Here is a 13,754-nt window from a genome sequence, read left to right as displayed (position 1 = left end):
TTGTGCTTTTGCACATCTGTGTCAGCAATGGGTGCAACCTAAAGTAGATTAATGCATTCATTAAAAGGGGTGTCCGTCCACAAACATTTGGACATTTGGCGTATATGTGTGTATATACTGTTCAAAATCACATTGGAATCACTTCTCGTATTAATTCTTTTTATTACGTTTATGCACAAAAACTTCTGCTAAACTTCTATAATGTAGATTTTACTTTTATACACTAGACATGGTGACATTTTGGATGTTTTAGTCAATATTTGACTCTTTTTAGAAGTTTAATAATAAATAATACACAGGAATTATCTTTATTATTCATTTTTTTTCTCTAAATTTGATCACCTGTTATAAAATATGAAGTATTCTGGATATTAAGTGGATTATATTGTATTTCCTGACCCCTGTGTACATCTTCCTTAATTATCTGGAAGCATCTGGAGTTCACCCCCCAGCTGTAACTCGCCTATATCTGCCATTATATTGGCTTTAATTTCTTATATATATATATATATATATATATATATATATATATATATATATATATATATATATATAAAAAACAACTTTTGAATAGTAGCGAACACTGCCATGGCCTGTTCCTGGGGCCTTCAAGCATTGCCAGCGTCTCACCTTGGTCCAGGTCCGAAGCTGACACAACCAGCACAGTGGTTCCTGCTGGCTGGTTTTCAGTGACGAAGGCCTCATACACGCTCTCTTCAAAGTACGGCACTTCGTCATTGACGTCAATCACCTGCACGGTCAGTAGCTGAGAACTGGACTGTTGGGGGACGCCACTGTCCTCTGCCACTATAGTCAGGTTGAACTGGGCCATCTCCTCTCGATCGATTGGCTTGAGGATAGACAAAGACCCTGTTGGAGAGAGAGAGAGAGAGAGAGAGAGGGAGAGAAAGAGGTAGAGAGAGAGAGACATTAGCCAAGACATTAATATGTTATGTAAGGGTTTTAATAGGATTTCAGTTTTCATTAGTTTGAATAGGATTTGACTTTTCATTGGGTAATAACGTTGTGTTTTGCCACTTGTACCAAAAGCATTTCTTCACCAAACACGAGCACTAAAAGTGGGCTCCTAATTACGGCCAAGCACGCATGATGTTCACACGCACACGCTTGCTTGGATCTACATTGGCTGCTTGCATGCGATCCTCCCCACCACATTCATAAAGTTAAGCGAGCACCGGGAGAGCCAACCCCTCTCTGTGGTGAAAAAGAAAACACGAGGTGAGAACCGAAGGCGGGAGAGCAAAACGCTGGGACAGGCCGAACATGAAGGGGAAAAGCACTTCCCCATGCCGAGCTTCCCGTACCTGAATGCAAATTATGCAGCCGCCGTAACAGCCCCAACGATCTGCCCGCAGTTTATGAGTTCTTTCCACAGTGAGCACTTCAGTGCTGGGAGGGAGCAAGCAAACAAAAGCTTGAGACACGCAACAGCCCTGCCTGCCGTGCCCTGCTGAAATTAGAGCAGCCTTTACCCCCAAACCACCCCTCCGCCTCCACCCGTTCTCCCCCTCCAAACACGAGCCGAACATGAACGCTCATTGATCTGATCTCCATTTCACGCTTTTACACAAGCCACCACACCCATTCAGCTGGGCAGCGGAGGCACGGGATCAAGGCCACTGCGGGCTGTTTTGATTCTGGTTCTTATTTCGGCCTCTTTTCTATCTCCCTAGTGCTCCGCTAACATGCCCCTGAGCCCTTAATCTGGTTAGAATTACCAGCTCAAGCACTCGCAGCCTCGGTGACTCCTTGACAATCTCTGTAGCAGCAAAGGCAGGAGGAGGTGTTGGCCTTTAACTGGTTCATGGACAATTCTACAGTATACACTTCTCAAATCAGTCGATCGGCTTGGTGTTTTGCACTGAAATTTAGCTTGGGAAGTTTAAAACCCCTTAACACTGCAAGGTTTATTACACACTAAGGTGTATTACTCAGTAACTACAGGGGCTATTCTTTGATAACAGAAGTTTGTAATAACACTACTGACCCTCCATTTTACAGGGGTTAAATGTTAACTGAGGCCTCGTCCACACGTATCCGGATATTATGAAAAAGACACAGCTAGGAGGTTCAAATGGAGGTTTTTGAAAGCCCTCTCCAGGATGGAGATGTCAGGGAGCTCCATTTTCAGTGTTTTTGTGTGCACAGGCAAAGAACAGCTTTTTAAAAATGCTGACATCCAGATGTTTACTTGTGCACAGTTGTTGCTGACCAACGACTGGGTCTTCTTTTTCATTAGACTCAAACAAAATGTCCTGCACTCACTTCTCTGCCTGATTAAGAGTATGTGGGTAATTCACAGGCAGCAGCGTTGCCACAGCATCATAGCACAGCATCATAGCACTGTGGTCTAGCTGTGTTTGAAGGGTTTGGGATGGGAAGATTCAATCTTCTAGACCAGCAAGCAAGAAGGAACAGCGGATGCCAGTGTTTCAGGGCGCTCCCATGTCTGTGTTACCTTCTGACTCTTTCCTGTTAGGTAGGCTGTTGTAGTCAGATCTGTCCTCAGTCCTCAGTCATACTCTGATAATGTTCACATTTTCTGTTCTCCGTAAATCCAAACAGAACAAACTCCATCTACCTACATTACCTTTTCCCAAGATAATGACTGCTGTCACCTGTCTGGTCTGATGGTAGACTGACCGTCGGGCTCTCCTGCTACCTACCTGCTAATAATTGCTACAATTATTATTATCTTTGCCACCCTTAACAATCATCATTACTCTTATTATTCTTAGCATCAATACTATGATATTAGACAGTCTATAACATAACAGGTTTATGTGATTGTACAGTGACTTTTATCTATAATGTATAAATACTTTTGACTCCTGAGTCTTGTTTCCTTCCAAGATTTCTTCCAAGACTTTTTTTTATTTCCCCGGTTGGGTTTACTATTTTTGTGTGTTATGTGACGTTGATCCTTTGTCTTATTACAGGAGTGCTGTAAGCTGCTTTACAACAACATCAGCTGTAAAGAATATACATATTCATTTGAGATTTCTTCTCTCTTCACTTTCACATAAGAGGTACCATTGGGCAATGCACCTAAACCCAAATTACCTCCTGGAATGGAGGTGGCTGCCCACTGCTTGAGCATATGCGTGCTTACTACCCCTATTTACTGGTGTGTGTGTGTTGTGTTGCACTGCTGTGCTGCTATAAAGTATGATCTCAATTTTTAAATCTTAATTAGGAGTTAGATTGAGTTAGATAGAAATGCCGTTGTCTGGTAGTTTTAAGAAGGTTTTATCATATATTCTGTTAATTCCTGGCATAAATGTATATTCACAGAGGGCTGTAAGGCATATTAGTACCTATGGAAAACATTCCATGTAATACCTCATTCCTGAATACCTCAGAAAATAGCTATAGTTGTGTTGTAGACATAGCGACCCCTGGTCCCCTTCACCACCACTGTAAGGAAATTAGTAGGCCTCTTTACAATGAACTATTTTACACCAACCACTTAAAATAACTCTGTTTACATCTTACAGACTAGCTGACTCATTTCTGCAGGGTTTTTGAATGTTTGTTGAAATGTCCCTTTAAGCCGGTATCTGAAAGTGTTGGGAGTGCGTGAGAAGGGGCGGCGCGAGTGCTGCAGGTTGGAAGAGATCAGCAGCATGTTTGAAAAGTAGCAGGCGTGTAGTCTAGCAGGGTTTAAACCCACACGGCACACATGCTCCTGCGCACGTTTGAACTGTTTCCATATTTACGTGAAGCCTGCAGGCTTGCTGGTGCGCTGCCTGTCTGGTGGAGCTCACACGTGTCTTAAGGAGCCACAAGAAAGCCCGCCAGAGGGGAGAAAGGCGCTGCTCGGCTGGGATGGGATGTCTGTCTAGGGAGAAACATGCCGTAAATAGCTACCAGCAGTGTAGGCATGGTGTCTCCTAATGTCTGGTCTGTGTCATGAGAATGAACACACGCAGTATATGGACACACACACACATATATATATACACACACACACACACAGGACTCACACATGTGCACACTGAGTAGCATGAGTAACAAGATTGGCCCAGTAGAGCAGTTGGCTTTGAGTGTATTGAGGAGAGTGCTGAGAGGTAGAGCTGGAGTAAGGGAGACAGGAAGGCTGTGAATAGTGCTGGGAATGGAGGAGCTACACTCAGCAGGGACCTCTACTGGAATTCCAGGGGTTGAATATTTGGTATGTATGAAGTCTTATGAAATGTCCATTACACTCAACGGTTTCAGAGCATGTTGAATCTCGTGTGTTGAAAAAGCTCAATGAAATACTGCAGTGTTCACTCACACCCTTCATCAGACCTCAGGGATTATTGATTACTTTTACTGGTCTGCTGTAACATTAGCTACAGACAGGCGAAGTGAAAAATATGATTGTCTACTGTGGCTCCTGTCAGGTAGTGGACATGTTAAGGAAGTGAGACACTTTGACAAGAGCCACATTGTGATGGCTAGATATCTGGGTCAGACCAACTCCAAAATGGGCAAGCAAGGTCTTGTATGGTCTTGTGCCTCTTTCATATTTGCTGAAAACTTCAGGTTACAGTGACACTGTCGATTTATCAGCTTGGTTATTGCCATGCTATCGCCAGAGACACCAGTAATTGGTTATGTTAGTTCATATCACCCGATATGAATCTTCCTACATGTCTATATATTTATCTATCTATCCCCCTACCTATCTACCTACATACCTGTCTATCTACCCATCTGTCCATCTAGTTATATACCTACCTACATACCTGTCTATCTACCCATCTGTCCATCTAGTTATATAACTACCTACATACCTTTCTATCTACCCACCTACCTATCTGTCTACCACTACCACTTTGAATTATTTAGTAACTACTTAGTGACATGCAGGTGATGTGGCAAGATGTATGCAATATGAGATTAGATGTTACCATTGCTTACCAGTGTTAGGGTTGAGGCTGAACCTCCCCTCAGCATTTCCATCCTGTATGCGATAAGACACACGTCCATTCTCACCCTGGTCCAGATCCTGAGCCATGACGTACAATAATACGAAGCCCACTGGCTGATCTTCCATAACACTGACTGCAGTAGGCGAGGTAAACATGGGGGCGTTGTCGTTCACATCTGTAATGAAGATTCGTGCTGTGACTGTCCCATGGTGTCGCTGGCTTTCATCCAGGGCTGAATCTGTGGCCTGGACCACCAACAGGAGGGACGAGATGCTCTCATGGTCCAGCGTTTGGCCAAGAGTCATCACCCCAGAGCTGTGGTCCAGCAGCAGAAGGTCTGGGTTGCTGGGCCACTGCTGTACGATGGAGTAGCTGAGTTCGCTGTTGGGGCCACTTCCATCCTTGTCTGAAGCTTGAAAGGTGTACACAGAAGACCCAGGCTCCATGTTCTCTGGCACTACTATGGTCACAGGGTCTTCAGGAAACTGGGGTGAATGGTCATTGCTGTCCTGGACATCGATCTCCAAGGTGACGAAATGGCTTCTGGGGAGAGGTGTGGAGAAATCGTCCACTTCAATTTGGAGAGTATAACGTGGGGCCCTCTCAAAGTCCAACTCACGAGCCAGATAGACGTCGCCTGTGTGCCGGTCCACTACGAAGGTCCCATCCCTATCTGTACCCCCAACCACAGTATACGTTACCAAGCCTGCTTCATTGGGGGTCTGAATGTCAGGTGAACGAACACACCCTATGACTGAGCCAGGCTTAGCTCCTTCCACTGGGCTGAAGGAGATGGGCACCAAGTTGGCTGTGGATGATGCCTTGGTGGAGCTGAGAACCTGCAGACACAAACAGAGACGATATGTGCTCAAAACTGTATCTGCATTATTTTTAGATGTACAGAATCTCATGGACCTGGTAAAGAACTTTGTGAATTAGCCAATTAATGGTGCTTTCACACCTGCCTTGTCTGGTCCAGACTTTCTATTATTTCAGGTAAGCCCGAACCCAAATAAGAAGACGTGAAAGGTGTCTTTGACGTAATGCCATAATATTAGCAGTACAGCAGCAACGAAATGGAGATTTTTGAGAACTTGTGTGGACAGGCAAAACACAGCCTTTTGAAAATCCTGACATCACACAGTAAACTTGAACATGCTTAGTGCCAACCAATGGAATAATCTGCAGAGGTTTCTCTTAAGTAAACCGATGGTGCATGCTGAGCTTAAATATGTATGAAATGCTACAAACACTAAAAAATAATTCTGCCTGCCCAGAAGTATATGGACGATTCAGTAGTGTAGGAGACAGTAGTGAACCCTCAGCAACATAAAAACAACCCTATGGTAAATTTCTTCCAAGATTTTTAGCTTTTTTCTAGAAGAGGCAATTTTGCTTACTGACTGACTAACTGACTGACTGACGGACCTTCTTTTGCCACTGATGTACGATGAAGTAGCTGTCTGAAGCCTGGAAGACACAGACAGAAGACCCAGTCTCCATGTTCTCCGGCACTACTATGGTTATGGGGTCTTCAGGAAAGTTGTCTTTTCTTTGCCTTAAGGACATTTTCTCATACTGACAGCCTGAAAACTACATTTTGCCTGAAAGCTAACAAGTATCTGAGCTGCTGAGAGGAGATGTAAGCTCAGGTTCTTGCTTGAACGCTGATTGTAAAGGGAGCATTAATGTGAGTGTTCCGTAGCGATATCATGTTGACTCAACACTGCTACAGTGGCATTAGCTCAGCTTAGCCCAGTATCACTATCACGGCACTAGCTTCACCACCATACAACTACTGGGCTCGCCAGGTATAGCTACAGTGGTGATAACATCGTTATCGCAATGTTATCATCGCTACTGTGTCGGCTGCCGGCCTCGCCAGCATCGATAATATGCCATTAGTCACAAGCCATGTTCATGAGGTTCTGGGCCCTACACATCTAATATATGGTCTACAACTTAAGGCTCTTAGCTATCGAAGATTCTTTGCAACCAATGGTGGTCTTTGCAAAGCTTGCATGTTTTTTCTTGTTTTGTTTCTTGTTTTTTTTTGTTTACGTCTGCGAGGAGGTTCAGTTATGGAGACCTGCTGTTTGACCACAATGAGAAAATCACTGTTGTTATTAGAAAACGTGCTTAAGCTTCACATGCTCTGCATTTAGGTCTGTTTTGGACGATACCCTGTTTCTTTGATTAATTTAACACGAAACTGAGGAGTTAGCGCCCCCTGCTGGTCTGGAATGCTCACGCCAGCGTTTTAGGCCTGTGTGCTGTTGTTGCAGATATGCTGCTGGAGATGGAGAGAAAAACTAGCTAACTAGCTCTCTAATAAGCTAAATAATGACTCCGCAATTACCTAATTCATTTAGAAATTTGAGCAGGCACATGGTGGAGCTATTATCACTTAAGATTGGATGGAAACTGGCTTAAACCCACACCAGCAGGATCTCACTAATGCATAGCTGTAAAGTGTTCATTCAATCCTTCAGTTGTTGGAACACAACAACAACTAAAATGGATTGTGAATGGACACTAAACTGGAGAGTAAAATGTTCACTTTATCAGGGTAATTAGGATTCAGCAAGTCTGTGGAGATGACCACAGTCTTTTTAACACAAAAAGCACCAGGGCTGCAATCACGCTACATGCCTTTGTTCTATATTATCTGAAAGATTATGTGAAATTCCAGCCTGTTGTGTTGTTGGAGATCCAAGCCCTAAAGAAACCTCACAAAGCGGAAACATACTGCGGCTCACGTCTTTTTCACCGAAAATAAAAAGCAAAACTTTCTACAAGCTCAAAAAAAACAAGCCTGCTGGCGTTAATCATAGTTAATCAGATGGCTTCATGACTGCCAGGAAAAATAATGCTGGATTAAAGTAAACGTAATCAGAATAGGAAATTGGTAGAACATTCAAATTCTGAAAAAAGAGCCATATTCTTCAAAACTCCCACCCGAAAACATATACACAGGTCTTGATGACCAATCAGGGAGACTTCAAAGCAAAGGAGACCCCTAGCTCAATGAGAAAGCCATACAGTTTCCCTTCCACAGATGACACATTGTTCTAATAGTTATATAAATGAAAACAAAGAAGGAAAAAAAATAGAGACACATAGGCGTATCGAGGCAGACAGGCTGAGGGAACGACACACATAAGACCAGACGGGCGGACAGATGGGCAGACGTAGGAACGGATAGACAAACAAGCATGCAGACAGAGAGAGGATGTGGGACTTGTTTGAGTTTGGGTCTGGGACGCACCGCAGCCAATAAATCAACTCGGAATTGTTCAGAAATGTGTCGGTTCAAGCTCGGCAAGATGGATGGACTTGGACAGGATGTGTCCGTGGATGACAATGTGCTTTCGCCAGCAGCCCAGGTGCTCATAAATGAACCGTCCGCTGCAGCCGTGGCTCATTCCCTGTAGACACCCAGAACCTACTCTACCATACTACACCATGGCTCGCTTTGAGCCATGAGGCCTCTTGTGAAACCTGATATGACAGTAGACTAATTAATCCCACATTAAGTAGTAAATTATACGCCAGGGAGCTCTCCAATGCAAAGCGAACATGAGGTCACTTCCTCGCAGCTTGGCTGATTCTGGATGGAGCAAGGGCTTTCGAAAATGATGACATCCGAAAAGGCCAGACTGTACAATCACTTTAATCCAATCACATATCAATTATGGGCCTCAGTCTTTGTTTTGGAAGGCTGAGGTGGAAAATAAAGGGATTAAAAAATGTGCAACGGATTTTCCCAGCATCTGCGAGTGGGAATTTACTACTGTTGCTGTCCACTGAGCCTGTTTTTTGGGGGGTTTGGCTTAGTCATAAATTGTTATCTTCATTAAAGGTCTCTGGGATATTTCACAGAGAACTTTTCGGCCGCCTCGGAAAAGCTACCGAGCGCTTACTGAAACGGAGCCACTTTTGTCCTGAAAAGGAGAAGAGCGCAGCCGGCAACCTGATGAGATTCACCCCCTCTCTTCACAAAATAATAACACTCTCGAAAAGCTGCAGACAACTGCCAAAAAAAAAAAAAAGAAAAAAGGAAAGACTCTCGAGAGGCAGCTGCTGGTAAGAATCACATCTTTCTGAGCACCTAAAATTAGCCAGCTGAGAGCCAGCTTTTTCCCAGCAATAGCTTAGAGCGAGATAATATCGCCATCATCCAATAAATTCCTGGACAGAGGGAGAAGGATTATACATGCTGCACTCGAGTGCTGGCTATATAAGACTGTGAGAATCAGGTAGAAGAAGCGCTACAAGTGGTCACAGCACACACACCACATGGAGATGCACTTGTAGACTACAGAAAGGAGCTTGAGTAGACCACAAATATGCTTCACAGCTGCAGACAATGAACAGAACAAACACAGAAAATAGAAGAAAGATGAGTAACTCCCAGAGCTGGAGGAATAAGAGATCAGAAAACATGATCATTCCCACTGTTAGTTGTTCTGCTGAGAGCTGAAAGAGACTAATTGATGGTGTAATTTAGTAACAGAAGTGTGTAATCACTACTGAACGAACTTGGCAAAAAAAAAAAAATCCCAAAAATGATCTGTGATGTTGCACACATATGGTTTAGTAGAATGTGTGGTGGTGCACTATGGATTGCATAATGGATCTACAATGTATGTAACTGATACACTATTTATTCATAAGCAGTGAATCCCCAACAGCAACAGCTCCTGCATATCCTTGTCTTTGAGTACTGGGCAGTTGTGTTTCATTCAGTCCCAAAGCCCACTGAACTCCAGTGTGGTTCTGTATGTAATAGGAGACACCGCTGCACCAACAACAACAAATCAGCTGGTGAAATTTAGACCGTCCCTCCTGGTATTATTATTGAACAGGGGAAGAGTTTAGGGGGAACAGCTCACAGAGAGCAGCTCAGTGTCCACCGAGTGTCTGTCAGACCACGTAAAGTTACAGAGCGGGGTCAGAGCCGAGTGCTGAGCTCAGAGCAGAGTGCAGAAAAGCCTCCAACTGACTCAATAACTGCAGCAGAGCTCCAGACCTGCTGCTGCTGTTAGAGCTTAGAGCAAAGGAGGACCAGCTCTATATTAATAATGCCTATGGGATTAGAATGGGATGGCATAAAAGCTCTAGTAGGTGTAATGTGTAGGTGCAGCACATATCAATTTATATATATAAATTGAGAATTTCCCCACTGTGGGACTAATAAAGGACTATCTTATGTATATATATATATATATATTTGCAACCTGACAGAGCTTGAGCAGTTTTGCCATACGAAATTGAGTAAAATTGCAGTGTACAGACATGCAAGCCTGACTGAGACCTATCCACACAGACTCAATGCTGTACTTGCGGCCAAAGGTGCATCTACTGCATACTGACCTGAAGGTGGGGAATATTTATATTTATGCTTTTTATAGCCACTGTATATATGTAGATATTATAATATGATATGCTAATTGTAAAATATTTTACAGTTTGTGATTTACTTTGTGTGATTTGAGGACACTAAGACATTATTTAATGATGCCATTTACAGCCATTGCTTGGAGATAAGAGCTTTTATCATAGTGTTTTGAATATGAGGCATTACTCAGCTTCTTCAGACCATCAACAGATCTGTTTTTCATTCTGGATCCATTTAAAATGTCTCAATTTCTACAGTTTTCCACAAATTAGTTAAAACCCATGAAGCTGTAAAGTACTATACTCCTAATATAATCATTTATTACATGTATTTCCAACAAATTTGATTTTATACTATTGAAAACAGTCCAATCTATTCAATGCAGTTTAATCGCAAAATACTTTGCAGTTCATTAAAAACCCAATAATGAATCCCTGATGTGGTTTAAGACTGGCCTGCATTTTTCCAGCTGCTGGATTGTGTAAATATCCTGATTGACCTAAACATTTCTGATACGATTGGTATTACAAGGCCAATACTACGATAATGATTAACGAACGGCTGTGGTGAGGGGCTGACCTGAATCCTCAGAGTGGCTGTGGAGCTCTGAGGGGGTGAGCCGCGGTCTGTGGCTAAGACGGTGAAGCTGTACTCGGGCCGCTCAGCGTGGGTCAGCAGACTGGAGGAGTGCAGCTCGCCCGTGATGGGGTGCAGAGAGAAACGCTCTGCTCTAGGACCTGCTCAGGACACACACAGAGCACACACTCACACACATGCAGAGGTCTGTTTTCTGTTAAATAGACATGGTTAAAGAGAGGAACTGGATTCTGTAATATGTGCAGTAATTATTCGTCTTGTTATCCGAGAAACAGCGAATAGGTCTTCCTGCTTATGCGTTTGGATTTGAGTGGAGAGGCTGAATGAAGAAACCTACGTCCCAGATAACCACTGAGAACAGTCTGCATGTATTCTAGAATCACAGTTGGATGAAGCTGGAGGTGCACAGCTCATTTTTCCACTGATTTAGTATCTCACCTGACAATGAATAGAAAACTGTCCCATTTTCTCCCTCATCTGGGTCTTTGGCGGTCAGCGTGCCCAGCAAAACTCCAGATGGCTGGCTTTCCAACACCTGCGGACACAGATTTTAGTGTTAAGAGCCTTTAAAGTCGCAGCAGATTATGAAAGACTTCTCATACTTCCTTACTTCAAGTTCAGCTAATTTTTATACTAGGGATCATCCACTACATGACTTCCACCTTCCACTGAACCGATTCACGCCGGCATTTATGCCGCTGACCCAAAACGAAAGAAACGTAAAAACACTGTAGTGAGTGGGAGGACTGGGCCAGCATGGTCTGTACAGGCTGCAGAGGGAGCTTGAGGTGAGTAATACAGCACATACTGGAGGCAACCCTACGTACGAGGCAGTTGCTGGCTTCTTATACGAATTTCCATTCCACCTTGAATGGCGCTGCAGTATCGGACAGGTAGCTAGCGACTACACTGTTAAACGTAAAGATTCTTGAGGAACTTTTGGAGGTTCTTCAAAAGGAAACTGTGGAGGAACCTCTTCAGGTGCTTTGAGAAACATTCAAGAAAAGATTTTTAGAAGAAAAAAAGGTTCCCTCCTTAAAGTGCCTTTAGAGGTTTCTCCACTGTTTCCAACCTTCAAAATTTCTCAAAGGATCTTATACTTCGTAGGTCAGTGTAGCCCCAAAATGTAGCTGCTGTATCATTTACAGTGGATTAAAGAAAATATGACACAGCCCATAAAATGCTGGAAAACTGCACTTTCCATGCTCAATTTTCATTGGCTATAGACTGGACCCATTCAGACTAAGATGCTGGCCAGCATACACTACTAGATTACGCTCAGATTCGGGTCGAAATGCAATCGGGAGGACAAAAATCTGAGTCTGTGCTCCTCACACACTGACGGACTAGAAATCAGGCTAGAACCAACCAGCACTGACTCAGAGAGGTCGACAATCTGGGCTAAAATCAGGGTAAAGAAACCCAAAGCTGTGATATTGTTGGTTGCTGATATCATGACACTGTAAGTTTACTCTCCTGCTGAACACAGGCTTCAAACCTTCACATTTTACCCATTTAACACTGCCACTGTGGTGCCAGTCCAGCTCGTACCTGCATGAAGATCTCGCTGCCAGGCTGAAGAGAGTGCATGAAGGAGGGAGCATTATCATTCTCATCCAGAACCGTGATGAAGGCCGTCCCTGTGGCGCTGCGGGGCGGAGTCCCGCTGTCCTGAGCCACCACGATCAGCTGGTAACTGGACTGGTGCTCACGGTCCAGAGCTAGTCTGGTGCTTATCTCTCCTGTAGATAAAACATAAAGGAAACGATTAACAGGCGAGAGGACGGACAGATAGATGGATGGATGGATGGATGGTGGGAGAAATGGGTGGAGGATGAAGGGATGGATGAATGAAGAATTATGAAAGGATGGACTTGTGACATCTGGCTTGTTAGTCTAGGGTTACAGTTCTCGCCCTGGATATGAGAGGTCCTAGGTTCGAATACCGGACAAGCCCTGTTTTTAGGGGGCAGTGGTGGCTCAGTAGTCAGAGCACAGGGTTATTGAGGACGCGGTTGTTTAATACCCTGGGTTCACCATGCTGCCACTGCTGTGTGGCTGAGCAAGATGGAGGTCAAATTCCATCTGTGTCCAACACAAATGGGGACTGTGGTTGGCTTTGTCTTTTGGTGGATAATGGAGGGATGATGGATGGATGGAGAGATGGAGAGATAAACAGGTGGATGGATGGATAGGCACATTAAGGGATGAAGGAAGGGATGGATGAGGCATGGATGTAGGGATGTATAGAACATGAGGGATTGATGGATGGATGGAAACAAAGGAATAAATAGAAGGATGAATGATGGAGGGACCTATGGATGGAAGTATGAAGGGTTTTAAGATCCAGTTATGGTAAATGGATGGTGAAGGGATGGATGGATAGACAGATGATGGATCAATGGATGGATGAATTAATGGATAGAAGGATGGATGATGGCCTAGATGGCTGGGGAAACAGAAAGGTGGACTGATGTATAGATTAATTTATGGACGGATGGATGGATTGCGAAAGAGGCATAAAGAGAACCAGCTGGAGAGACGACGGGATGAAGAGAACAGAGTGTGGTAGAGTGAGAAAAACAGACAGTAGGGAGAGAGAGGGAGAGGGAGAGCGAGAGAGAGAGATAGTATGTGTAATCTGACTGCACAGCACTGGGGCTTAAGACGAAAATCGTTGACAGCAGTCTTTGATCGTGCAGATGGCCCACCCCAGCTGCTTCTGCGGGATCCCCCTCAGCAGCACTGGTGACAGGAGTCTAGGCTAAGAGCTGCGGGAGATTCCTCTGCCTTCCGCTGGGACAGAATGTGTGAAA

At 44.0% G+C, this 13,754-nt stretch overlaps 1 protein-coding gene across 1 annotated transcript in view; it reads right to left on the bottom strand.

Moving 5' to 3' along the window:
- dchs1a (dachsous cadherin-related 1a) overlaps window positions 1-13,754 on the bottom strand; it is a 138,921-nt gene that overhangs the window by 11,870 nt on the left and 113,297 nt on the right. Inside the window, exons 6-10 of the mRNA XM_072691738.1 lie at window positions 12,490-12,680; window positions 11,377-11,473; window positions 10,921-11,078; window positions 4,930-5,779; window positions 631-870 (exon numbers count right to left, since the gene is read on the bottom strand). Of these exons, the coding sequence (XP_072547839.1) occupies window positions 631-870; window positions 4,930-5,779; window positions 10,921-11,078; window positions 11,377-11,473; window positions 12,490-12,680 (1,536 nt within the window). The remainder of the gene's footprint in view (window positions 1-630; window positions 871-4,929; window positions 5,780-10,920; window positions 11,079-11,376; window positions 11,474-12,489; window positions 12,681-13,754) is intronic.

Source organism: Salminus brasiliensis, chromosome 11, assembly GCF_030463535.1.
Source record: "Salminus brasiliensis chromosome 11, fSalBra1.hap2, whole genome shotgun sequence".
NCBI classification, from domain to species: Eukaryota; Metazoa; Chordata; class Actinopteri; order Characiformes; family Bryconidae; genus Salminus; species Salminus brasiliensis.
The sequence above is the reverse complement of the archived record's forward strand: the minus strand, read 5'-3'. Positions and strand labels throughout refer to the sequence as shown.